General features: G+C 34.1%; 2 protein-coding genes across 5 annotated transcripts; one reads left to right on the top strand and one right to left on the bottom strand.

Annotated features, from left to right (window-relative positions):
• Nucleotides 1-472: 472 nt before the first annotated feature.
• LOC114366863 (dynamin-2B-like) lies at nt 473-19292 on the bottom strand. Of its 2 annotated transcripts, none has more exons than XM_028323878.1 (22): nt 18859-19290; nt 18729-18779; nt 18509-18629; nt 18291-18383; nt 17814-17875; nt 17602-17719; nt 17113-17455; nt 16711-16858; nt 15407-15508; nt 15215-15334; nt 12736-12819; nt 12426-12553; nt 11094-11178; nt 10828-10975; nt 9046-9122; nt 6952-7008; nt 5055-5199; nt 4801-4952; nt 3469-3582; nt 3309-3376; nt 1944-2113; nt 473-1180 (listed from the first exon to the last, which is right to left on the bottom strand). In XM_028323878.1, the coding sequence occupies exons 1-22, from the start codon at nt 19000-19002 to the stop codon at nt 942-944; spliced, it is 2769 nt and encodes a 922-aa protein (XP_028179679.1). In that variant the 5' UTR covers nt 19003-19290; the 3' UTR covers nt 473-941. The 2 variants fall into 2 exon arrangements, with proteins under 2 accessions (XP_028179679.1, XP_028179680.1); XM_028323879.1 differs by having other exon boundaries at nt 1042-1180; nt 1932-2113; nt 18859-19292.
• Nucleotides 19293-21109: 1817 nt separating this feature from the next.
• On the top strand, nt 21110-27428 carry LOC114367787 (eukaryotic translation initiation factor 2D-like). Of its 3 annotated transcripts, none has more exons than XM_028324980.1 (8): nt 21110-21344; nt 21438-21549; nt 22045-22244; nt 22512-22606; nt 22692-23117; nt 23706-23814; nt 24792-25437; nt 26993-27428. In XM_028324980.1, the coding sequence occupies exons 1-8, from the start codon at nt 21210-21212 to the stop codon at nt 27112-27114; spliced, it is 1845 nt and encodes a 614-aa protein (XP_028180781.1). In that variant the 5' UTR covers nt 21110-21209; the 3' UTR covers nt 27115-27428. The 3 variants fall into 3 exon arrangements, with proteins under 3 accessions (XP_028180781.1, XP_028180784.1, XP_028180785.1); XM_028324983.1 differs by having other exon boundaries at nt 21112-21344; nt 22045-22235; XM_028324984.1 differs by having other exon boundaries at nt 21165-21344; nt 21428-21549.
• The last annotated feature ends 483 nt before the right edge of the window (nt 27429-27911 follow it).

Genomic DNA, 27911 nt, shown 5'->3' with positions numbered 1-27911 from the left:
TCTTCTTTTTGTTTGAAGAGCACGTGAGGAAGGTCATCTCCAATTGAACTATCAAGTAATATTATCCTCATATAAACCCATAGTGCATGTTTGAAAAAAAAGAATTGGTGACGCATGTCAAACACTCTTCATATCTGATGGTGTCTTAAGTATTGACGAGAAAATAATCCATAAGAATGTCAAGCACACTAAATCGTTATTTTGAATGAAAAATATTCATAAACTCCTTTGTGAATCGTTATTATTTCCACCTGATTTAAAGAGAACAGCAACTATAATTTACTAATAGAACACCAATATATAATTACATCTCCAAATATATACAAAAAAAAAAGTTTCAAACTTGACAATATGTAATTAAATGAGAATGTAAGAAATCTTCCAACTCGACAATCTATAACAGTTAATTTGAAAAAGTAAATCAACGACCGAATTTGCGATTAAACATAAAATATAAGGATCAAAAGTTTAATTAGACCTACATAAAATATGCCCATGATTGAGAGATACTCCAAAATGGTAGTCACATAAACCCATCAGCCATGGTGTATTATTTCAATCATTACAGAACAAGATACATTGATTACAACCAAAATGAGTGCAAATTCTAGAGAGAGAAAAAGGAAACAATAAAAGCTATTAAAGTGAAAAGAATATTGAATAGCAAAACATGATAAATGCTTCGTAAACAAAAAAAGCAAAACATGATAAATGTACTCAAGTCCACCTCGATACCAAACTTCCGGATAATGAGACGAATGCCCAGAAAACTTATACTAATAAACTATAGTCGTCTTCTATTTACACAAACATTTCCTCACCTAAATATACCGGCAGAAACAAAGAATTGGGGATGACCGTATGAAATGGGGTGGGAGCAGCCTCACCCTCCAAAAATGTATCAAACAGTAACTGTCAAGCAATCACTAGTCAGCCACCTGTTAATATTTGTAACCTGAAGAACCCGGAGGAGCAGGAGGCAACCGATTAGGCGTTCGACGGCTGCTGGAGTTTGACCCAGAGTTCACATCACCATTTTGGGCAGCATCACTAGAATGTCGACTGTGACCATTGGATCCCGATCTTGATGAACCACTTCGACTAACAGGGCCATTGGCAGCTGCATCAAAGGCAGATCTCCAGTCATCACCAGGTCCGCTGCTGCTTCTTGGGCTACTCTCTGCAAAACGAATAAGTAATTAAGTACACTAAAAGGAAAAAGAAAAAAAAAAACAGAAAGAAACTACTATCAACCGAGAATCCAAACAAGGAAAGAGAAAAAAATCAGTTTCAACAAAAACATTAACTCACGAGTCACAATACAATCAGGTTCATTACCAGGACAAGTGAGGCTTGGATATGTTTAAATCAAATGGAGAAGTACACTTTACAAAATAAAATGCAAATTGTAACTGCTAATGAAAAAAAATCAGTGAATTTAAAGACATTCATAGACTGTTATGTGAATGTATTTTATTAACACTGGGACAAAACATGCACTCCGTGCCTCTATGTCATCTTTAAAAAATTAAAAAAGAAAAAAAAAATAGAAGTTAAATAATAATGGGTGGTTTGCAAGATGTGACGGTTGCTATCGGTTGTTTGAAGAGTGCAGTTACAGGAGTAAAGAAGATATTTATAAAGGTAGTAATAAGGGTAAAGTGGGATAACAAATGTGTACACCAAAGCTTGGTATTCCCTATATATATATAGAAGATAGATATAGATTAATAAATCGATGGTCAATATGTTCAGGCTATGAATGTAACAGAAAATATCAGAAAACGGTACCCTAATTCCTAATAATATTCAATCATCAATGATGCCAAGCTTGGGCAATTAAAAAACAAAAGAGGTGCACAAATACGTTTAATTAATACTGATGACTCACCCATCCAATAAATATGTAAATGAGTAAGAAAGCAACTTACACATTGACATACCTGCACTACCATTTGACCAGCCAGAGGCAGCTGCTGCTCGGGTGTCATGAATACTCAATTGGCGTGTCAATTTCGAGAGAAGGGATGATTGTTTCTGGATTCGATCCCTTCTGCGCTTAACATTTTGATCTTCTAGAAGCAGTTCCTCAATCTTAGCCGTGCTTTGAGCACTAATCACGGAAACATACAAAAAAATGTTAAACAGAGACCAACATCAAAGCAACTAAATGTAAAAAATTGTTATTATCATACAAAACTGTAACATACAGATTAATTAGCATGCAACTTGTACATGAACACTTGAATCAATAATGAATTATGAAGCAAAATTACGGTATCTGAACACACACATATGGGTTAGCATCCTCCTCATTTTTCTTTCAGACAAAAATCCGTCATACTCAGTTAAATAACTGATTAATTGATAAAACTGCCTTTTCATTTTTTTTCAAATTTAAATTTTCTGTAACTTCAACCATCTCTTTTCTCTCACATACAGCATGCATTCCCCATTGAGGCTCCTCATCCTATTCCTAATTAAGAGTTGTTGTGACACTGCCCAGCTTGGTCATCATCCAGCTATATTTGCTTCAACCGATATCAGTTTTCACTCCACATTTGGTACATTGAAAAAGTTTGTTTGAGAGTGTTGAAGCACACTGCAATTTATGAGAAGAAAACAGAAGAGTAATGCCTTCCATGAGAAAGGAAGTGTGGACATGAAATATCTGTAATCCCCATCATGGTGTTTTAGATTTTAGAGTATGCACAAAATTTTATTACATTGGACTGGTGGGAAGAGTACAGAGGCGTTTGAACAAGAGAACAGAAAAAATTAATAAAAGTATGATATTTAGATGATTTTCCAGAAGAGATTAACCAGCACACAAAAAACAACTGAACACAACCAGAAAGCTTTTACAATCTCTTTACATAACAATAACCAAGCTTTTCCCCACCAGCTGAGGTTGGATACATGGATCAAACAACATTAATGCTCAATTCTTACATTGAAGAAGTTCTACCCTAGTTTGTCCACTAATTCAACGCAACATCACCATTACATGGAAATTTTATTATTAGAATATTTTTATTATTAGTTATTAAAATTTTTATTTTCTCGTTGGCTTTTTATCTACTAACATTCAGTTCCATGATACATTGCAGGCCTGAAGCTGTGCAGAAAAATGTTACTGAAATTGTCAGTCACACTCCAGAAAACTTTTAGGAAATGGAAAGAGAATTCAAAGATATTTTATAATTTCTTTATGTTCCTTCAAAATCTTCAAGAATGAAACTGACAAATGCAAGGAAGAAATCTAATGCAAGAGGATAAGAATAAAAGGCAAAAACAAATATCTGAACCTGACAGAGCTATATAATTGATTCAGCATGTCTTCCTTAGCCTTTTCAACTTGACAAAGGACAACTGCCTGTAAACCAAGCAACCAGAAAATGCATCAAGCATTAACTGGAAAAACTGAAAAAATTATATAAATAGAAAATGTTAAAAGCAGAAGCTTACCTTCGGTACATTAGCAGCTAAACTATTTAAAACTGCTTCAACATATCCACGAACTTCTTGTGACATCCATCGGAGTTCTTCCTCAGGATCAGCAGGTCTTCGAGCCATTGTGTCCTGAGGCAGGATATATGAAAATAAAATAATACACAGTCAATAACCACATTTTCAGGAATAACAATTTATTCTTTATTTATGTATTTTTTTAATTTTGTTATGCAAATCCTCAGCTTATACTGACTCAATCAAGAAACTTTAATGGACTTAACAGAAATTAGACAAGTTCCGTGAATTGCTTGAGTGAGCATTTAGCATCCCTGACATTTATAAACACAAAAAGTATATGAACTATACATTTTTACCAGAACAAAAAATAAATTTATACTATTTCCTGTGACTAAACCACTCCAGTGATACATTTACGGATATACCCCAAGGATATGTTAATCATTATCACAATTTCCAACATATCTTTGATTACCTATTCGGTAATATTTTTTGTTCATTTTTTTTTTACAGAACTAAAACATTAAGAGAGCCATTAATGCTTGAGTAGGACAACATTAGACTCCAAGGCTTAGGGATGTTCACAAATTGATTGAATGATTAGTAGGGTTGAATAGCTCAGTAGGATGAGTGTAGAAGTATTATATCCCTAGACTTGTTTGGTTGGGTTTGTTGGCAGCAGGAATTCCCAGATCGTTGAGCGGAAAAGTATGAGAGGGAGCTATGAAACTTAGTGGAGACTTTCCTGGGCAAATATGAATTGAGTGAAACTTCCTAAACACTAGTACCCATGAACACTAAGTGTTTGTTTGGTTTGTTGGCACTTGGCAGCAGGAATTCCCAGTCCGTTGAACAGAAAAGTATGTGAGAGGAAGCTTTGAAATCAATGCATGTTTGGTGTGAGGAAACGGAGAACCAAACACACTATAAATGCATTTTATCATGTGACTGAATCTACTATTTCCTACAAACGTTAAGTAACATTATTTCCAACAGTATCAAATGCATTTTTGGATTTCATCATTTTATCTAATAGTTTCTATTTTAATTTTTTAACCAACACCCTAATAGCACACAATAACAAAAAAAATATAATTATATAGAAACAATGGTTTTTAAAGAGCCCAAAAAAGAAGAGTGAATTATGTAGAAATCAATTGGCGTAAAAACTATGAATAAAAAAAATCACAAGATTAGTAAACTTATATTAAATGGTTAAATGAGGTACAATCTAAATTCTAAGAACTGACTTTAATATACAAGTCTAATGAATGCACCATAAAAAAATGCAACACGTGTGATGAACACCTTTAAGCCACAGAAACTAACCAAGGAACCATCAGAGAGGCTATGCCTCATTGTAGGGCCACCATCAGATGTCCTAATCTGTCCTCCCTTTGCTTGTATAACTTGGCTTATCTTTTTAATCCATTCAACCTTATCAGCTGCACTTTCAGCCTTCAAAACAACAGCACTGTGTGCTGCAAGAGAGAAACACATTGTAATTAAAATGTTTTCAGAAGTTTATAAGAAATAAAGGTGTGCATGTACCATTGAAAGCCATATCAACAAGAGAATTTTACCTTTCAAAACAGTTTTATAAGGAACTCTACTGGTAATTTTAAATAACAGGTTGACTTTGCCAGAATCAGGTCCATTGGACTTTTTGTCCTTTGAGCTTTTGGATGGAGGATCCTCTTCATCTGCAACCTCTTCAATGTTACATTCCTGCATAGCAATTTATTTTGTATGCTTATTAAGACTGTCCTAGTGGGATTAGGATTTGTTTTTGTTACTTAACAGGACTACAAGTTATGCATTACTCACTCGTTGACATTATAAATATCAAAGCCAGTACATACTGCAAAAGTGTGGAGCTTCACTTTGGTAAATTACAAGTGGATATTCAGTTAGCAAAAATCATAGTAAAATATAAAGCTTTGAAGATGAGTTCTAAGTTCTAACAAATTTAAATTGTGGAGCATCCACATCCAAGTAGAACATCCAAAAGATCTTACAATAGATTCAATAAGCATTTTCCAGCAGAAAGAATTTAATTTTGCCTTGTTTGTATATTCCAAACTTACTTGAAGGTGACTCCATAAGCAATAATACAATACGCCAACATCACACAGATTACGAAGATCCTTAATTCTGGTCAGGATAAATAGACTAAAGGTTTGCAAACAAATGCAAAAGGCTTTGATGAGTAGGTGAATGCGTAAAAGTCCACATATTTTCCAACCCCTCAAAGTCCTTTTTCACTGTGTGCAAAGGTTAGTACTGTCCCCAACCCAGAGCCTAAAAAGAGGATAACATATTTTCCAAGGTTAGTATGGTCTATTTCATTTTTTTTTTATTTTTATCCTTTCTGCTGGCAGCTTATCTAGGAAATGGACTTCAGCCTGCAAGGCACCCCTCACAACTTAAGGCTGGACAAAACACCAGCGCTAAATTCCAGCAACAAGAATTCTAATACGCAAGAATCAAAATGATTGTGGGTTGTACATTACATCTTACTGGGTAAAAGAAGAGAAATTCTTAATTTCCAGAGTTGCTTCGTATATGAATTAAGGATGCAGATAAAAGCAATTTAATTGTACAAATACATCTAAAATCCAACGAACAAACATTCAAATGATTGTGCTTTCATATTACCTACTGCTTACTTGTTAACAGTTAGAAATTATTAGTTTCTAGAATTGCCTTCACATAAAAAGTAAGCATTTAAGAATAAAGACCATATGGTATTTGCATTAATGTAACCATCTTGCAGTGTCAATCAACAAGCTAAAAGTAACATGTAGCAATGACATAGTAAAACTAAGCATGAAATCTTCAATAGTCAGAATTAAAGGTAAAGGGGTGGTCCAGTGCACGACCTAGTGGGATATGGGGAGGGTAGATGTATGCAGCTTTATTGTAAATATATTATCCAGAAGGTTTGCAAACATGTGCGGAATGAGAATTTGGTACATGTGTAAACTTAACCTTAGTAATAAAACTCCAAAACGTTTGCTTAGGCAAGGAGCAGACTGATTCAGCATTCACGCATTTTGTTAAACATCAGTTGTATTAACAAAGTTACCATTGCTTTATTACAAAACTTCAAACAGTTAATGAAATTTTCTGGGAAAAATATCAACTACTCTAACTTGTTTCAAATTTAGAAAATAATAATAAAAATAAAATATGGGGCCTAATATTTCATATTTTAAAGGTTTTATAAATCATTATATTTCAAATGAATCCTTTTGAAGTCTAATTATACATTTCCAAACACAGAATTAGAAAAACACAACCATAAGGGAAATTTTGATAAAAATCGCTAAATTAAACTGGCCAAGTGCAGGCACATGCAAAATCTATTCAAGGAAGTATCATGAATTACTTAGTTAAGAATTCCAACATGCACAAGACACAGTACCGTAAAGTTTATCAAATTATTGAACGTACAAGATTAATGAAAGCACTCCATACCTCTAATGTAATAACACCGCGAAAATGTTTTTCCTCTTGTTTTTTGGTGTACCCAAGCTGTGAAGTGAAAGGTTAAGGTCAATATCACACAGTAAATTGTATTAAAAGTGGACAATTATATATCTCATAGCTGAATGAATCAAGATGCATCACAGATTCAAACATAAAAGTTGAAATCTGCAGGAATTATCATAAGTGAAAACATCAATGAAGCGTTTTGAAGCAACATAATTTGTCAGAATATTTTGAGTTATTCTGTTATTAGTCATATTTGGCCAGCCCATACATGTATTACTATTCTACTACTCCTATTCTAAATGGATCCCTATGGTTGGCACGCTCTAGGTAGGTAGCCTTGAGCGTGAGGGGAGGTGTGGAGAAAGTCCCACATGGCGGAGGAGCCATGAGGAAAAATGGGACATGTTAAAGTCCCACATCGAATGAAGATAGTGCCGAGATAAACTATATAAGTGAAGAGTAATCCTCACCTTATAAGCCGGTTTTGTAGGGTTGAGCTAAACTCATGAAAAACCCACTTTCTGACAGTTGTGTTAGTAGCATCTAGTTAGGATGTCTTCAGACTATTGTAGGATATCTTTATCAGGATAAATAGTAGCTTAACTCCAGCTTTGTATTAATCTCATTTTACATAGTATTTCTAATTTCCTTTCCTTATTTTCTACCTAAATCCTATGCTTTCAACATGGTATCAGAGTGATAACATCAACCATTGCCTACTCCTGTTACAATACCTCTGCCTCATTCCAATACTCCTTTATTGTGTCCTCTATTTTCACCCTGCTTTAACTTTCAGTGGCTGTCACACGTGTTTAGGCAATTTCTCTGTACACAAGCCGACATCTTATGGCAGTTGGTTGTCATTTTTTTATCAACCCGGGGCTGTTTGGCCTGTTCCCTTTTCTTGTCTGAAATTCACTGGTTTAATCAATAGAAAGCTCTTATACAACCACCACAAAGTTAATTTCCAATGAATATCCAGTAATCCTTACTGCCTTTTCCTTCGGCTCCAACATCCATCATCCCTGCTTTGTTTGATTTCTTACTAGAAAATTACCACTTTGCCAATGTCCAACATTGTATATTAATCTATTTTTAGGTCATGGAGCCCACATTATATTTAGAGTATTTTCTTTAAGTCAAGTGTCCCTATTTGTAATAAGCTTACAGGCTTCAAGCTAAGTAAATCAGTGTCAAATGGTATTAGCCTCACTAAGCTTGGTTTGTAATAGTAAAGCTGTAATACTACAATACATTCTTGCTCATAATCTTATCTCCCCTACTTTTTCACTCATCAATCTCAGCATTCTAAGACATACACCTTATTTTTTGTTTTTGTTGGTACTTCACATCCAGCATTCACTGTATAGAGCATCACTAGCCTTATAGTTATCTCTCAGAATTTACTTAAATACACATTTAGCAGTCACAGATTATGCAAGAAGCACTTATTTTCGTCCACCCAATTTGATGTCTATATGTGACATCCCCATCATCCCCCCCCCCCCCCCACAAACTTTGTAAGGACTAAGAAGCATCCAAATATACTGCTTTCTATATCTCCAATTCTACACAAAAAAAATATAATTTTGAATATTCTCTCTGGTGGTTCAACTATATGAGTCTCCATCTTTTGTTGATAACTTGCTGGTAACAAAGGCTTTCCCATCTTAATTTATATGCAATCTACTTTACCTGAAATCCTAAATTTCCTATACTGAGTGGTAAGTTTGTATATATGTCCTATATGTTGGGAGTGTAAAGAATGATAAAACCCTCAAACAATTTGGGACAACACCTGGTTAACCACATTGTTGGTATCTTTCCAAAGTACCTGATACTTTTCCGAATCTTGCAAAACATTGCAATGTTTTAGAGCACTCTGTTTTAATCAAGAACAAGAATAGCACTAAGCCAGCTTAGACATCTATATTTGTGTATCTAGAAAAAGCAGCCATGACTCATGAGTCAAAAGACTAGCATGTCAGTCAGAAGACAGTGAAACCAGATGTAGGAATAATAATGATAAAAGACTAAAGAACACTGTAAATATCAACTCGGCCAACAGTCACCAACCTTTCCTGTCTTTTCATTTAGCACAAACCATCGCCTGCTCCAACCATTAGTTTTTGCACTTTTCTTTAATAAAAATCCTGAAAACAATAAAGAAAAGTAGTTTTAGTTTATTAATAATTTTGAAATATATACTTTGGCACATTGTAACTTCCAAATTCATGTATTTAAGCATAGCTCCCATGCCATTCTAGGTTAGATAGCCAAGAAACAAAGTTGAATGAGCTTTTAGTCAATTAAGTTCCTTTATAGTTGCAAAGTTAATAGAACATAATCTAACTGGAAATTCTAGAATAGTAGTTAAGAATTTCTAAAGAATTTTCAACATAACAGCAATAGTAATCAATAGCAGTGTTGGGCAGCTACCCCCAAAAAACACTATGGTAGGATGGCCACTATATATATAATAGTATGTATTTATTTAATAGTATTTTATTTTCTTTCTTCTTAGTATTACTACATTTGTTCTATTTAATACATTTATATATTTGTCTGTATTGTATAATTATAATTATATAATATGTAAATATAATTATGTTTTAATATTTTTTTTAAAACATTTATATATTTGTCTTGGATGAATATTAAAGGTGCTTTTCCATTAACTCCAAAATATCATTTCCTCCAACATTCATTTGTTCAGGTGGATGGCATAAGGGTCAAGAGATGGCAATGTTGGTGGTTGGCTGTAGCATGGTCCATTTGGCAGATGCGAAACAGAATTCTGTTCTCCAATGCACTTTTCAATGGCAACAAGCTGTTCGAGGATGCAATATTCTTAATTTGGACTTGGCTTAGAAACTTAGAGAAAGATTTCACAATTCACTTTAATCAATGGTCAAGTCACATCCGACAAGGCTTTTTGTATCAGTAGAGGGTAGCTTTTGCTTGGATTTTTACCAGTTGTATATTACATATGTAGCCATAATATGGTTCCTAATCAAACTATATTAGTTTCACTGAGGAACCATGTTTATGGAATCCTATCTATGTACAAAGTACCTTTGGTACTTCAATTCTATATATATATATATATAATTTTTCTGATAAAAAAAAAGCAAAATAAACCCTCCCCAATTGTAAGACTGTTTGGGGTGGAGAGTGGCCCAATTTGAGGTGCAGGCGCAACACCTGTCTCACCCAAAAAACCATGGGTGAGGAGGAAGTGGCTGCTGACAGGAAGAAAGAGGCTAGGGTTTATTTGGGTGAGAAGGGTGTTGGGCACGCACCCCAAATAGTCCTACAATTGGGGAGGATTTTTTTCTGTTTTTTTTATTTATTATACTATCATAATACAATAATGTACTCTATAATATTTAAAAATATAGAAAACAATATTAATACATAAAATTATATTATATAATAGAGACAAATATATAACATATTAGCATATAATAATTTACAAATAGAAAATTGTAATAATTAATTTAAATAGAATTAATATAATAATAAGAAAAATATATACATATATTTATATATTTTAAAAAAATAGAATAGTGGTCATCCTGTTGTAGCATCCTGGGCGGTGGCCGCTGCATGCTGCTATTGACAACTATGATTTCCACTGAACTAATTCAGTACTAGTACCCAAATCACAAATCAATTCAAATTCAAAGATTATATATAATATTTTTCTGATAATTCCAGGAGCATTCTGTCAAAAACTCAAAATTCAGAAAGAGTACCTACACAAAAAAACAACTTAAGAGAGTGCTGAAGGGGGGGAATTGAGACTGCAAGAAATTTCTATCAGCAAAATGTAGTAGCATATAGAAAAGGACAGACCTGCTGTTATTTCTCCTTCAGCACCAGCAGTCTTTAAACTTGAGCTTTCTTGCCCTTCTTTCTCTGCCGGGCCAGATTTGTCCTTTTCCTTCTCTTTCTTGTCCTCCTTCATTGACTTCATGCTTCCACCAGTTTGGGGACTACTGGCCTACAATAAGTTCACAAAGAGCTATTTAAATTCAACAAGTCACAAAAAAAAGGAGTAAAATTAATCAACAAATGAAAAGTTAATTACAATCCTTCTGTTACAGTAATTGACCACCCACCCGGTTAAGTATAGATTGCTCAGCATCTTGCCCTTTTTTTGAGGATCGGCCCTTCAGCTCCTCCTCTCGACGTTGCCTTTCCATCCTAAAGTAAATAACATGGAATTACTAGATCAAGAATGACTTCACAAATATAAATTTGGGTGACATCTAGATGTATAATGTTACTTATAGGCAAGTACTAGAAAGAATTTCATGGTTAACTATGCAACACTATTCAAAATAACTATCAAATGAAAAAATGCAGCATATTCATAAACAATTGTCCTTGGTGAAAACTGAAAAGGACATAGCAAATAGATCCTGCTTAAAAAAATTCCAACCAACCATTTGCTCTGTCAAGGTAAAAGTGGGTTTGATTTGATAGAGCCCAAGAACACATGCCCAAAGAAGATATAGACCAAATCAATTACAACATGGACAAAGATATAGAGAATTTACTGTATAATGAAAATGGGACACATGGAGAACATCCAAGAACACACTAGTCAAGAAATTTTAACTTAAAATTAAGTTTTGAACTTGAAAAATTATAGAACTACCAGACAATTTTAAATTTAAAGCTCCTAGTTTTAGCTCTAAAGTAGCATTTAAGCTAAAATAAAAAGGTCGGGTCAAACGCTACCTAAAAATGCCACAAAAGATGGAGCACTAGATAAGAACGGAGGCACAATAATTTGCAATGATGCAGTGCGGTCCAATGGCAATTCTTCAGTTTCAGCATAATTTGATCATTATGCTTCAAAAAATGGGATCCTAATCAAATAATTTTTGCTACAGAAAGGTCAATATGCTTTAAGCAATGGGACCCTAGTGGAAGTTTCTCTCAGACTTGTAACAGGGACCCAACCCACTCTTTACCAAGGTGAATTTTGGGAGGGAGTATTGATAGACTCCAATACCAAGGTATGTGCTACAATGGTTGGGAAGTAGAAGGACAGACACACAGGGATAAGGATGATAATATCCAAAACACAGGAAACCCAAGTTATTATGTTTGGATTATGACCAAATGCTGAGTTACCAAGGAGTAATCAGAAGGAGGGGGTGAGAATTTAGTTGGAAAAAATGAGAAGGGAAGATAGGTAGTATGTGGTAGGCATGAATTGAGGGGAAAGGGGAATGAGTTAAGTGCTAGGGCTAGAGGTTATGTACATCTGCAAAACTCTAGATTTATCTTTACTTTCTGCATTTCTGCTCTTTGGAGGAGCTAGTGTCTCCATTGATTTTACCAAAAAAAAAAAATTAGTTGCTAACAAATAATAAAGAGTAGGGAACAGATCACCCAATGAGAGGGGATCTAGATCCATTCAAGAAATTAGTCCAAATTACCTTCTTTGTACCAAGCGAATGAAGTGTTGAGGTGGGACAAAAGCACGCTCCATATCAACGAGTGCAACAACCATTTTCTTCGATTCATTCTTAAACCCTTCTAGTGCGGAAGTTGCAATAGCCACAACCTTGAAAGATTTTTAAACAATGTTATCTAAAAGAAAGAGAAAGTGCAGTCCCCACCTAAGGGATACCTTTAAGAAGAAAATGTATAAGGGAACTATATGCAACAAGAAAAGACTCAAATTTAAAATAATATATTAATACAGGTATCAAATAGAAACAGAAAAACAGAAATGAAGTACAATACCTCTCTCTTGAAAGGTGGGTATCTTCCCAAACCAGGTGTAGCATTGGCAGCAGACGAAACAATATCTATCAGGACACGATGTACCTGGAGCATAAGGCAAAGAGAATGTCCATGAGTAACAAGTAAAATAGAAGGAACAAACTAGGAAAAATGCAGACAGTGAACCAAATTCCAACATTAGTTGCAAGGTACGATTACAATGTAGGACTTCTGATAGGAACTCATTTTTTCTGATAATTAAAACAATGGAGACTAGCTCCTTACAAGAACATAAAATGTAGAAAATAAAAGATAAATCTAGCGTTCTGAAGATGCACATAACCACTTAGTCCAAAACCCACTCCTTCATTCCTCCAATTCATGCTCTATCATGTACTAAACTATTCTGGCCTCTTATATTCCCATAAGCCCATTTCTTCCCAACTGCATTCCATCTCCCACTATTTCTTTCCAGCCCAGCATTCTGTTATGCTCAATATATATAACAACAAGAACATTCATTTTATTTCCTATTCTGCCATCCTCAATAATAGCGGTCTATCAAGTTGAGTGGAATTAGAATCATAAAATTGACAGTCACCATTATACATGTGCTGAATTTTTTTTATCAGCAAAAGTAATATGAATTATAATAATGGTATTAGTACAAGGGGTACTATTATATTTACACTGTTGCCATACTATGTGTAGACCTGTGGAGTCCTAATACAAGCTGTATTGCAAGAATTAGGCATCCATAGGTCTGGAATTATCCAGATACCCCTCCACAAAAAATAACCTATATAGCACTTCCCCCGAGTACAAAACCCGACCCTTATATTGCTAGCCCATGAATGAAAAGGGAAGTCAAATCCTTTTTTCCATATTTTTGGGCCATATCCAGCAGAAAAATATTGCATCATCCATCATCCTTTGACCCTTGAATTTTTCATTTGAAAAAACAATCCTGTTCCTATGATACCATCTGCACCAAGTTAAGGAAATCCACCATGTTTGCTGAAGGAAGTGATCTCTGGGTGCTTCCGGGGAAACGCCAACTATGTTTAACCAAGAAAGCGCTTCCCACCATAGAGGCAAGATTTTATCACAGCTGAAGAACAAATGGGTCACATCCTCCTCACAAGATTTACAGAATGGGCAATATAACTCATTCAGATCCACATTCCTCCTCCTCAAATTGACCTTTGTTGGTAGCCTATCCCGAATCAACCTACAAGCAAAGTGTGACACTTGGAACTTTGAGCTTCCATAATTCATTAAACAAGTCGTCATTATTTTCACTTGACAAATGTCTATTGAGCAGTTTGTAAGCACTGTTCACTGTGTATCTCACGCTAAGATCCACCCCCCAACACCAACTATCTTGCTGATTAGTTTGTACTACCACACCCTCGATGTCCTCTGTGAATTTTGCAACTATGTCTATCTTTGCTTCCCTAAATAATATCCTCCATTGTAGCTGCCATTCCCATCCTCCTACTGATGTGACCCCCAACTGCTGGATAAATTGATGTTGTTCAGACATGCTGTACATGCGCGGATATTTCTCCAGCAACAAAATCCCTCCATCCAGCCATCCATCTTGCCAAAACTTCACCTTTGACCCACATCCAATTTTCCATTTTATCCCACTTCTGAACCAACTCCCCTCCTAAGATGAATTGCAGACAATACGTAAATCCTGCCACCAAATTGAATGTCTACTATTCCTTCTTGATTCATCCAAACTTCTCCAACTTCCGTATCTGGAGTCCAATACTTTCACCCACAATTCTCCCTAGTGATGGAAGAGGTTTCATCTCCATTTTCCAAGTAAAGCATAGTTGAATTTTACTAAATCCCACACGCTTAATCCACCTTTTTCCTTTGGAAGACAGATTGTCTCCTAGTTCACTCAGGCGATCTTCTGCTAATCTGACTCCCCCCGCCCCGACTCACAGGAACCACTGCTGATAAGAACCTTGGGAGAACCACAACACAAAAGCTAGCTGTTGTAGTCGAAGAGCCCAAGCCATGTATACCCCACACAAAAATCTCATACTTACAATGTGGGACTCATGACCCATACCTGGCAATTGGATCCTAACATGTTCTTTGAGAGGAATCCAACAAGTTATTCAAGGAATCCCATCTAAATTAAAAAAAAAAAATGTATAGTTCCACTACAAGTAACATGTTTTCACAATAGGTAGAATGAATATATCCAGATGGAAGGGAAAGGACAAAGAATATGGACACTAGATCCATACTTCAAACCTAATTGACAAGCCAAATGAAAATATAAAGAAAAACACTACAAGATATAAGGAACAAGCAACAATCATTTAGAAACTAGATCCAGACTTCAAACCTAATCAAGAAGCCAACTGAAAATATAAAGAAAAACACTACAAAATATAAGGAACAAGCAACAACCATTTAGAAACTTGAGAGTAAAGTTAAATATAATTCAAGTTCATTCTACACATAAAAAAATTACCTCATCAACACAAAGACGTGATGGCTCTTTCGCAAGCTCTAGAACCCCTTTGATTAGAGATCTCAATCCCTTTTCAGGGGAAATAAGATACGGCTGATAACCATCTGCTTCTAACACAATCTGATAAGAGACAAAGGGTAAGCAAGAGTAATAACCAAAAAAGATATCAACAAACAGTGGTTCAAAACTTACCCTCTTCACATTGTTGATATCAAAATGCCTATCTAAAGGTAATTGCTTCATTCTATCAGGAAATCTCCCCTCAAAACAAGAAACAATTTTCCAACCAGATCCCTGTCAGATAATTAATAGTATATCAAAAAAAGGCCCAAGCAACATATATAAAATTCATTATTCATTAGCACAACATGAAAACAAATTGTCACCAAATGCTGAAATTTCAAAATAATTCACTAATCAATTAATCATAAATGAGACTTTCCTCATTTATCCATCCATCATAGCTGTGAGCTACATTTGAAATAAGCTGTTGTAGTATTTGTTATGACAATTTAGAATTGGGTATGTCCTGGTATGTTGGATCAGCTTCTTCTTGTTCACTTTCAAGAGATTGGCAAGGAAAACAAAACTTGGTTGCAATGTGTGGTCTAGGGGATCTTGAGGTTTGTATGGTTGGAAAGGAAAGCTTGTACCTTCAAGGGTGTATATGTTCCTTTAAATTTGCTTTGTAAAGAACTGTGCATTGTGTATATCGCTTCACCTTTGTATGCAGGGCATGGTTTACAAAAAGATTGGACGGCTCTTCTAGACCATTTAATTTTACAGAACTTCTGCTTGTGTCATTGTATTGGTTTGCTTTAATTGATCAGAGGATTCCTTATCTTCCATCTCATTGTACAGTTTTATCTTTCTATTTCTAATACAATTCTCACAAAAAAAAGTAATAATATTGTTAAAATGGGAGAAAACAAAGGAAAATTGAGTGAAAACCGTATGACTGAGTACATAGTAGGTGCATGTTTATATAGGTTAGTTACATTAATTGTACATAAATTGAGGATATTCTGTTTATCTAAATCAGAGATTATGTTCCTATAAACTGCAATTATTAATTGAATCAGAATATTAATTCTGATTTCCAACAAATATACTAATTAGCACTATCTAAAATTGCATTGTAGTAATAATAATAAATATTGCATGTAAACCAAGCAACCAACTACATTTTTTATCCGGAGCAAGAGCACCAGAACAATAATTATGAACATAAAATGCAAGTTAATCATTTCTCTATTGTAAAACCTCAAATATGTTCTTTCTCAATTCTAAAGTCTCTTGAGCTTCAACTTCTTAAATTTAAATTGGTCCCAAAAAAATAGTTCCTTCAATAAAAAGTAACACTAGAATCGATATGGTACTATAGACAAAAAATGAAGCTATAGATTAATTGGGGCTAAAGAAATAACATTCCCAATAATAACTGACATAAAAATAAATCTAATTTTAATTAAAATATAAGATTTGAGACAGCAAACCTCGCCAGTGGTAATGTGCTGTAGGAACTTATCCTCAAATTCACGGCAAAGTTCCAAGGCTATAGCACGTGTACCCTCTGAAGTGGTGACCATTGACTCACCAAGCCTTGCCAATTCATCCTGAACTATCTGAGACTTCCCTTGTAACCTTAACAGTGTCAGTAAAGTAAAGATTAATAGAGTGCAGTTTCGAACACAAATCATTTTAGTAAGAACAGTTATTTACATAGTAAAAAATTATGAAAATTAAAAACACAAAAGACTTTGGATAAATGCCAAGTAACAAGAACCATTGATCTATTATACGGTTCTTAGTTTCCCATTACTATAAAAAAGAACCAAGTCAAAACAACAATACTTAATAATTAATGAGAAAATGTCATTGCACTACATGGTACTTACCCAGAAAGAAGGTTAGGAAGCCGAAGCTTCATACGATTCTGAATCTGGTGTGCCAGGGCATCCACTAAAGCGATCCTTCCAAGCTTACTCGGAGGAGCTCCTGTCAATATGGACTTGAGGCTTTCACTCTCTGCTCTCCATGCAGTTTCTAATGAATTTTCAGAACCAGCAGATCCAGACTGTGCCGTAGCTATTGAAACAGATTGACCAATCAGTGCAACCCAAGGGATATCCGATGTTTTTGCAGGACCCTGATTCAATAAGAGAGCTTGTACTGCAGCCAGCGCTTTTTGGTCCGATGCAGCTTGATCTATTTTACTAATAATGCCAATGGTTCTGGTACCTATCAAAATATTTTTTTGCCTATTTAGTCAATTAACAATGAAAAAACTAATACCTGATAGAGAAGGAAATCAGACAAGTACTCAAGAAAAATTCCATGAGTTTTACGTAACAATAATCCTTAAAAAAACAGTGGAAACAGTCTACCTTCTCCATCATATTCCTTTGCATATTTTAGGGCTCGAGATGAAGCAATTTCAGGTGCTTGAACTGCAGGTACAATAACTAGCAAAATGGCATCATTATGCTCTGCATATTCGCTAACCTATGCAATGACCACATTAAATAACATCAGAATCCCAAAACTGTTCAGTAATAACAAAAACCAAGAAGTTTGGGAATTAATTTGGGAAGGTTACCAGTGATTCATCCATGATGCGCTGATCCAACCCAGGTAAATCAACCAATTTAAGAGGCGGTGCTGGGAAGAGATAAGATGATAGAAAGAATGTTAGGATTTAGGAAACTTAGTTTACAAAAAATAAAAACGGTACGGCACGTATAACTGGAGCCTGTCAATAAACAAACTCATTCACTCTTTTAGGGTTCAAATGCAAGGCAGCTTCCAGTAATTATCTGACAACATAACATATTAATTGCACGAAGCAACAAGAAACTCAAAAGTATTGTAAAGGACCAAAGGCTACTGTAATTTCAAGAACTTATTTTGACAAGCAAACTTCTTTGTGTGGTTATGCATGGATAGTCCAAAAAGACATAACAACATGTTACGATATCAGCCAATTCACCTTTTCAAAGATGTATAATTACTCTATCAAATTGCATAACCTGAAGATAGTAAGGTAAGTAAAACAAATCATCAGACATCAACAAACCTGTGCTCGTGCGTAGCTTCAAATAAATTTGATCCCGACCCTTGCCGGTGGAACTCTTACTCAGTCTATCCTGCAACGAACGTCTCAAAGCACCTGCGGCAACAACAACGAAACAAAGCACGTGAACATGTCCATCAGTAAAGAAAATAAGCGAATTGCACAGATCAGCCACTTAGGTGTGTACTGTGTGCAGTTTGAAGAAGAAAATAGGAACTGACTTGCGGAGACTTGCTGTGACTTGTTGTCAATCTGCAAGATAATGGATTTGCTGCTCAACGAAGTGTCTCGCAGCAGATCAATGCATATAGGAGCTCGAGTAGCTCCGTTCTCACCAGTAGGCTGCAGAATAATACAAAATTAACCACACTCACTCTCACAGTTTCACTTTCATAACAACAATAGAATAGGGTTTAAGAGTGGGTTTGAAGTTTAAATTACCAAAACGGGATGTCCAATCAAACTGTTGAGAACTGCGGATTTACCAGCACCCTAAAAAAATTGGAATTTAAGTGAAGTGATGAAAACGACGATGCGGAAGAAGAGAAACAGGAAGAAAAAGGATACTTACAACATTGCCGAGTGCAACGACGTTGAGGAAAGTGGAAGGTCTTCGAGAATTGGTGGAGGATTCGTCGACGTCTTCGTCGGCGAGGAGCGCCGCGGCTTGGCGCATCGAATCGGCGAGCTCCGACAAGTCCTCGATCGCCGCCATGGATGATGAATCGATCAACGGATCCTAAACGGAGAAGAAGCTTAGTCGTCGAAACGAAACGAATCGAAGGAACTCGCGCTCGCCGGTTAGGGATCGATCGGAATCGAACCCTAAAACAGAGCTTGAATAGTAGGATCTGGAGCAAGGTATGAATCAGATCTCTTTCTCTCTCTAGAACTTTAAAAATGGGGGTGTCGTCTTGACTATATTGAAAGTTCTGATTCAGAGAAATTTCAAAAAGCACACACTCTCTCTCTCTCTTGCGCGTTTTGAAATGGCAGTAGTCCCAGTCGTCTTGTCTTGTCTTTTTATTTTGAATCGTGTTTTGTTTCAACCTAATTAACTTTTTTTTTTCCTCTCAAATTAAATCACCACCCAACGTCTATACGGTTAGGTTCAATTTATCATTCTTTTTAATCTAATAAAGATTTGATTTGATGATCCATATATGTACTCCTATGATTGTTAAGGTAGAAATAAAAAGAAGAAGAATAAAGAAAAAATTAAAATTAAAAAAACGAAAATATATATATATATATATATATATATATATATATTTTAAATGTTTAAATATATTTTTTATCTTCATAAAATTTCAAATTTTGTTTTTTTAATATTTTTTAAACTTTACTTTCAAAAAATTAACTTTTTATCGTTTGATAATTTTTTATTTTATTTTCTAAAATTATCAAGGATCAAAAGTTATTACGGTCTAAAAAAAAATTCAAAATCTATTAGAGATTAAAATATATTTAAATCTTTAAAAATTATTTTCCATTTATTTTCTATTTTCTCAAAAGTGCCTCTAGTAATTTAAAAAAACAAATAATATGTTTTAATATGAATTTATGGGTTAAGATTATAATTTAAACGTGTGTTTTTGTGAATGTAATTTTTTTCTAAAATATAATTTGTGTGCTTCTATTTTTTTAAATCCATAATTTTAATTTTCTTATCCTTTATTTTTTAAAAATTTGTAATTTTATTACTCCTATTTTTTAATTTAGACATGTTCTTGACATTTTTAAAGAAATCTAAAAAAAGACAAAAATTATTTTTATTTGCTCTTCACATTGATATCAAAACAAAAGTAATTTCTATAAAAAATAATGATTAATCTTTATAAAAAATTATGAATACATAAATCAATATTATTCTTTTAATAAAATTTATTTGGTACACAATCATAATCTACTTGGTTAACAATACAAGTTATCATCACTTATGACACTTATGTCATGATTAATTGTAAATGTAATTTAAATATGTGTGATAGGTTAAATAAATTTAGCAATTAATGCAACCTGATAACTTAACTAATTGAATTATAGGATATTTGGACAAGTGTGTCAAGAGCATACAATATAAAAATCTTACAAATTTATAATTTATTTTAATTTTAATAAGCTTTTTAATATAACTTAATTAAATAAGTTTCTTTTTAAATCCAATACATTAAGATTCACGGTCAAATTTATGGAAATAAGTTTTTATATAATGATTGAGTAATTAAGTTATTAATCAATTCATGTATAAAAAATGTTATTTAATGGTACTTAACTAAAACTCAAAATCATGATTGATTGTTAGGAGTTATGAATTTGGAATAATGTTTTTTTAAAAATAAGTAAAATTTATTTGATTAGTTATAAATATTTGCGATTTTTTTAATATATAAAATATTTTAAATAAAACAATATTAAAAATATGTAATATATCAAATAAAACCATATAAAAATATATGTAAGATATTAAATAAAATTAATAACAAGTAAAATTAAAAATATTTATTTAATAATTAAATAAATATTTTTTTACAATTTTTTAAGAAATAAAAAAAAACAAAAAAGAAAATATAAGTAAATAAAAAATCTTAAAATAAAAAATTTTAAACAAAAAAAAACTTCAAAGTGATAAAAAAATTATAATTTCAAAGTTGTAAGTTAAAAATAATATAATTTTAATTTTACAAATAAAATAAAAAATTATACTAAAACAGTAAAAAAATAATAATAAATCATAACTCAGAAGTTATAATCTATGATAATTTTACACCCTTTTGGGCCCTGGGTTGATTAACACCCCACTCGTAACTCTTACTCGTCTGCCTAGGTTACCCGTTAGTTAGAACATAAAAAGAAAAAAAGAAATAGGGAAAACTTGGCGTGTCCTCTGATACACTGAACAGAAGAGAAGTGAGTGAGAGAATGTTCAAGAAGGCGGTGGAGGCGAAATCTCACCAGAGGTTGTCTGGTGCGGACCGGAAGAAGCTGAGGCGAAGCATTAAGGACAAATTCCCAAGGGTTTCTGATTCCGATTTAGATGCCTTGCTTCCTCCCAAGGTAAATCAAATAATTAACTCCTCATCGATTCATTCATGTTTCTTTGTTTCTTTTCATATATCACACACACACACACACTGAAGAATTAAACAGGCAGAGATTACAATAGCCAAGCTTCAAAACCGTGTCCATGTTTATGCTGTGGAAGGAGGCTTTCCAATGTTTTTCGATGTTGATGGCCGCGGCTCAGACATTTTCCCTACAGGTTTGCTGTCGTTTCATTCTATTTGCTCATATTTAATAGACCTGTTAGGAAGTCCCACCTCGCCTACCTCAATTCTCGTGTGCATCTTATATATCTTTTGACAACTTCACTTAATGCCAATTGATTTCATGCTGAAATCTAACAAGCTATGAAGCACAGATTCTCACACGAACAAAATATAGGACATGGGAACACTGCATACACACAAATAGAGATTCTAATTAAATAAAATATGAGTAACATATAATAAAATATCTAAATTGATTCTATATTCATCTTTTAAAACTAATCTTTTATGTTTTTTCAAGTGTATTGATTGTGTAAAGGTGATGACTTTATGAGTTCAAGTCAACAAAATATTTTTTGAATCAGACACCTAATAAGAAGTGTCAAACAAGTGTCCGGGTGTGCCGCCGTTGGAAACGTATCCATGCTTCATAGTAGCAAAACCAAAACTTGAGTTCTGAGAACTAAAATTAAAATGACTGGATGCAGTTTATGCACTGTGGATGGTCCCTGAGCTACTGCCAGTTTTCGTGCTAAAGGGTGGTGAGGTATCCCGGTTCGTTATCGGAGGAGCAGACTTGATGTTCCCTGGTATAACTGTGCCTCCCGAAGGTCTTCCTTCCTTTCGGGCTGGGGAACCTTGGGCTGTCAAAGTACCCGGAAATTCTGCTCCCATTGCAGTACGTAATGTACTTTGCTTCTTCATATTGTATTATCAAGTTTAATTACTATGCACTGTCAGTGTAAAGAAAAAATTATATTGTCAACCAATCAGAAACCAATCATTGTCATGGTTTTTTAAGGTAGTTATTGCGAAAGTTAACAAACTTACTACAGATGGTTGTTTGTGGTTGGATTGGATGGCAATATAAAAAATGCTTTACGTTGTCAGTGCATGCACTATTTAATATTCCATAGGTTACATGTCAGCTCAAAATTCATTGATTCTCTTGAAGGTTGGGAGTACTACAATGAGCAGTGCTGAAGCATTAAAAGCTGGATTACGTGGAAAGGCGCTGAGAATAACTCATTACTATCGTGATTTGCTTTGGCAAGTGTAGCTAGAGACAGCCTGATGATCCTTTTATTCAGTACAAGTAAAACAAATTGAATCAATCTGTTCATTGGATTTGCAGGGAATCTGCCGAGGGGCATTGCGTGCCTAATGCAGGTTTTTTCGAAGATGTTGTCTTTGAGGATCCTTCTTTGTTACAAGCTTCTCATGATTCTGATTTGACTGAGGCTGTCGGTGAGACATCAATTGATCAGCACAACAACCCAAAAGGTGATGGACCGGAGGAATCTCTAGATGTAAATGAGTTCCAACCTGATTCTAACCCTGCATTGACGATGCCAAATGGTAATGAAAATGATACCGCTGCTGAAGTAACTGAAGGCGTGGCTGATTTGAATTTACGGGATACTGCCTCTGCTAATGACCCAGATGACCAACAGACTCTATCAACTGCAGACGTTAATTCCCTGTTAGATAAGTGCCTTCTTCAAGCTTTGCACACAACGGTGAAGGACAAAGACCTTCCCTTGCCTGGAAGCACTCTATGGTGGGATTCTCTCTCTCTCTTTGCCTCTTGGTTGACCAAGTTGAACCATTTGAAATAGATTGGCCAAAAAAATCTAGCAAACCAAGAATTTCAGTTGACAATTAGGTGTAGTTTAGAGATTTTGAAAAGATAGTTTGCTTAGTAACAATGGCTCCAAAATATGATCTCTGTGGAGTGCACTTTCAATTGGATGAGATAGTGAGAACTTTGGTAGTGACTTTTCAAGACCTCAATTTTTATACTGAGCAGGGAATTTAAGCTAAATATGAAAATTTAGCTCTGGACGTCAGTGCTGAAGAATTAAACATTGAATTTCTGTTTGAAAGGGTTTTAGCAGAGGGCATGAAAGAAAACTGTTTTAATTGAGTTATAATAAATAACTTTCCATTTAATCAAGTTATTGTCATTTGGAGGACAGCATAATATATTTGATAATTATTCAAGTGCTTTGTCATTTGTATTCAACATTTTTTTTCTGACTTAAATTCATTTCAGTTTGTATTAAATATACACTGTTAGTTTGTGTTGAATTGAAAAGTCAGGCTTACCTCCAGTAATCTAATAATTATTTGTTTTTGGGCATTGCAGGTCAAACCATGTATTGCCGTGTAGGCCTTCAGGAATCACTTTAGACATCAAAAAATCTTCCTACAAAAAGTTATCAAAGTGGTTACAAGCAAAATCCACCTCTGGCTTGGTTTGTCGTCTACTGCTTTCTTTTTACTTGGATAAGTAGAATAGTAATAGAAGCTTGCTGATATTGACTGGGAAATCCTTAAATTGTTAAATGAGTTATAAAATTAGAATCTAGAATGTGCCAAAGTAGGTCTCTGTCAGTAGTGCATTGCCCTTATGTCTTTTTCTGTCAGGATGCACCTTCTAACGAAGCATTCCGACACTTTGGAGCCTCCTCAGCTTGTTAGATGTGTAACCTCTTAGCATGTTAGATATGTAATCCAAGGCACTATGGTAAAGAAATAAGTTTGACAACATTTTTCTGTTGTAGATTTGTTTCATGAATTGGAATGGAGATAGAAGGTTGGACCAGAGTAGTACCCTTAATTCCATATGCAAATATTAATTGGAAGTTTATATAACAATCTGTATTATCCAAATTTATGACCATGAGAAAAGATTGAATAGAAAAATGGGGATTTGACATTCTAAATTTTCCTGTCTTACAAGCTTTTTTTAAAGTTTTTAGTGAATGAATTGCTTTTGGAAGGTTATAGCTGCTGAAATCAACTCAAGGAATGATTCTCAATTCGGGATGTTTCTTATAATGTTGTCTTTCTAATGTATTTAAGGTTGATGATGCGTTGGAAATTTTTGAGACTATTAATGTAATTAAAGTATGGGGGAGGGATATTGTACGCAGCCTTACCCTTGCATATGCAAAGAGGCTGTTTTCGGAAAACGAAGTTTTTTTATTAATGTAATTAAAGTTTATCCATGTATTCTTGTGAAATAAGCTGCATCATGGGACAAACACAATATTAAATTATGCATGATAGTTACTTATATGTCCATTTTATGTATACATCATGAACAAAATGCATTGATGTTTTTTATTTTTACTGTGTGTGGTCCTTTTGATCATTTGTCTTCTACTAGTAAAGCTTTCTGCAATGCTGTTTCTGGATTCTTTCTTCACGCATATTCACATTTGTACAGATATCAGTGAAAGAAGATAAACACAAAAAGGAAGTAATGCTATTTTCAGTAAACCGAAAACATGCTGATTATTCATCCTTTAAGCCTGAAAAAAGGCAAGTGGAGAAAAGTGAGCAACCCAGTGTTCAGTCTGCCAATGAAATTCGTTCATCCAAAACTCTTGAAGTGGCTGAAATCTACAAACCAAGTGTACATGTCAATTCCATATTTTCATCTGTAGGAGCTGACACAGGGAAACTTTTTAGTGCTTCTGAAGCTACTGATATTGTCTTCAAATATGTTGAAAAAGAAAATCTTGTGAAACCAACAAATAAATCCGTTGTGGTTCTTGATGTAATATTATGTGATGCACTGTTCAAGGGGGCTATTAAAAAAGGAACAACATATCCTACAGAAATTCACAAGAAGGATTTAGGATCAACATTTGTGAGCCGTATGCAACCTCATCATGTTGTGACAAGAGGGAATGAATCTGTTGTTTGTAAAGGTGCCCTTAAAACAATTCAGTTATTGACAGAACGTCGGCAAGGCAACAAGAAGGTAACCAAACTCTCTGGTATGGAATCTTTTCTTATAGATGCTGAAGCATTGGCATCAGAACTGCAGAAGAAGTTTGCTTGCAGTACCACTGTTGCAGAACTACCAGGTATTTCATGGTTGCATACAAGTTTTATTTTTGCTTGTGCTTTGTTATCCTCAAGAAATATGGGATTTACGAGCATATGAATGTCTTTATTCCTAATGTCTGCTAGATGTTGCTTTTCTATGTTTAAATCCAATATCATATTGTGGTGTCTGATTAATATATCTGCATTCATATAGAATATATATTTTTGGTTTTATCTTTCCATGGTTGATAGAGAATATAGAACTACATTTTGGTCTCAAAGGAGGAAATGAAAAGATATCAAATCTCTGTTGTTTAGTCCTCAACATTCATATAGAATATATATTTTGGTTTTATCTCTCCATGGTTGATAAAATGCTGATACCTGAAATTATAAATCTACATTTTGGTCTCAAAGGTGGAAAGAGAAAAAAAAATCAAATCTCTGATGTATAGTCTCCAGCTGTTGCATCTTCTTACTTTTCTTTATTTTGGTCTTGCCTTCTGATACGTCAGATAGTCATTCTTTTTCACATTAACAAACATTTTAATGGTAATATGTATGAGCTAACGTACTAATGAATAATGAGGAAACAAGGAAATAAAGACATTATACCACCAAAGGATTTATTTATTTATAAATAAGCAAATTGAATTTTTAACAATATGGAAACTATAATTGATTGGGGAACTACTATCGCAAAGTGCGTTTTCCTTAAAACCTGGTTGTGTGAATTCTCATGTACCATAAATAATATTAAAATCATTGAAGTGGTACGGTCTGTATTTGCTTTGTAATCCCAGGTTGGTATATTTAATTCTATATATTTCATTACTCATTATCGTATGTAAATGAAGAAAAATGAGAGTTTGAGGGTATTTATTTTCTGTTGCAAGCCAAAGTTGGCAATTGTAGTGCTATTGGAGGTGTGACAGATTGAGGGTATTTGTTCCAGTACTTGGAGGGTAGATAGTAAGGGGTCATATGGGAAACTAAACTTATTTAGTATGGTACTTGTGGGGGAGCTTATGCAGTAAGCGTGACCACTGACCACTATGATCAGTTTTGAGTTTATAGGTCTATTTTGATAAATGTGTCAGTTTCCTTCTGAATGTAACAAACTCAACAAAACCAGGGGATTGGACTTGCATGTGAAACTAAACTGATTTAATATGGTACTTGTGGGGGAGCTTATGCAGTAAGTGTGACCACTGACCACTATGATCTCTTTTGAGTTCATTGGTCTATTTTGGTAAATGTGTCAGTTTCCTTCTGAATATAACAAACTCAACATAAAATCAGGGATTAGGCTTGCACGAGTAAAATTTTAATGTTCTTTTATTTGCTCTTCCATATCCTTTACATCCTTCTGCCTTAGCCGAGTAGGAATTAGGTGAACTAACAGTGAGTGTATATTTCCTTGTTTATTTCATCAAAATATTGGTTGGAAATGGCTTGATGAAGATGGTCAGAGACTACACCCTTCCAACATGGTTCTGACTTGTCAAGTTTGACTTTCTAGTTAAGAATAATAAAATGATACTACAAGTTTATTATATTGTCTATCTGAAATTCTAAAGCATTTGTTTGCAGGTAAGAAAGGGAATGAAGTTTTGGTTCAAGGAGGAGTCATCGATGATTTAGCTAGGCATTTGATTGATCAATATGGAGTTCCAAAGAGATACATTGAAGTTCTTGATAAAACCAAGAAATGAGCTACATACAATTTTATTTTATTTTTTTATGTAACGCTGATGGGAGTGCTTTACTTAGATGCCGAGAGATGTGTATGTTCTGTACTTTTCGTACACTGGTTTATTGTTGGGTTGAGGTGAATACAAAAGGAGCGCGATAAGAATATAAATGGACAAAGCACAAATGCTCTTTTCAATTCAAAGAATTGTTGTGTCAAGTTTATTGTTATACTCTGAATGGAGGAAGTCACCATTCAGATCAAACAAACTTGATCAGTTGAGGCAGCATTCACAATTTTTTCACTATATGAAAGCAATAGTCTAAACTCTCCCTTTAATCTTTGAGATTGCAAGTGCCAGATACTGTTTCTTTATAAAACCTTCACTTTAGTCTCTAATTTTCTAACACATTTGTTTTTTTTAAAAAAATTATTACTCAATAATGACTTTGAAATACAACATTAGAAAGTGAATAAAAAGTAGAAACCAAGAGAATTTAAGCTAAAATAATTTTATTCAAGATGATTTTGATTTTCTAGTTTGGTGATTATTTGGTAATGGTATAACTCTTTCGTGGGAAAGGAAATTTTTCTACTGGAACCAAAACCTCACGAGGTAATTGATTATCAATGGGGTGAACATTTTAAATGAGTATATATATTTTGTAATATAACTATTTACCTTTTAAAATTAACGCAATATGTCTTTTTATAGAAACAAATGTAAATTAAGGGCGGGTTTGGAATTTTTATATAAAACCTCAGAAGTTGGATATTTTTTTCACACACTAATTGGTAAAATTACAAGTATATTCTCTC

This window comes from Glycine soja, chromosome 9 (assembly GCF_004193775.1).
Source record: "Glycine soja cultivar W05 chromosome 9, ASM419377v2, whole genome shotgun sequence".
Lineage (NCBI taxonomy): Eukaryota > Viridiplantae > Streptophyta > Magnoliopsida > Fabales > Fabaceae > Glycine > Glycine soja.
This window is presented reverse-complemented; position numbering and strand designations above follow the sequence as displayed.

Excerpts from the sequence above, each read along its gene's own strand:
- LOC114366863 (XM_028323878.1), bottom strand. The coding sequence starts at position 19,002 with ATGGCGGCGATCGAGGACTTGTCGGAGCTCGCCGATTCGATGCGCCAA. Across the intron at positions 15,509-16,710 it reads AGCACATTACCACTGGCGAG|GGATCTGGTTGGAAAATTGT; the intron begins GTTTGCTGTCTC and ends ATTATCTGACAG. Across the intron at positions 9,123-10,827 it reads TGAAGGAGAAATAACAGCAG|GATTTTTATTAAAGAAAAGT; the intron begins GTCTGTCCTTTT and ends TATTGTTTTCAG.
- LOC114367787 (XM_028324980.1), top strand. The coding sequence starts at position 21,210 with ATGTTCAAGAAGGCGGTGGAGGCGAAATCTCACCAGAGGTTGTCTGGT. Across the intron at positions 21,550-22,044 it reads CTCAGACATTTTCCCTACAG|TTTATGCACTGTGGATGGTC; the intron begins GTTTGCTGTCGT and ends GACTGGATGCAG. Across the intron at positions 22,245-22,511 it reads CTCCCATTGCAGTACGTAAT|GTTGGGAGTACTACAATGAG; the intron begins GTACTTTGCTTC and ends ATTCTCTTGAAG.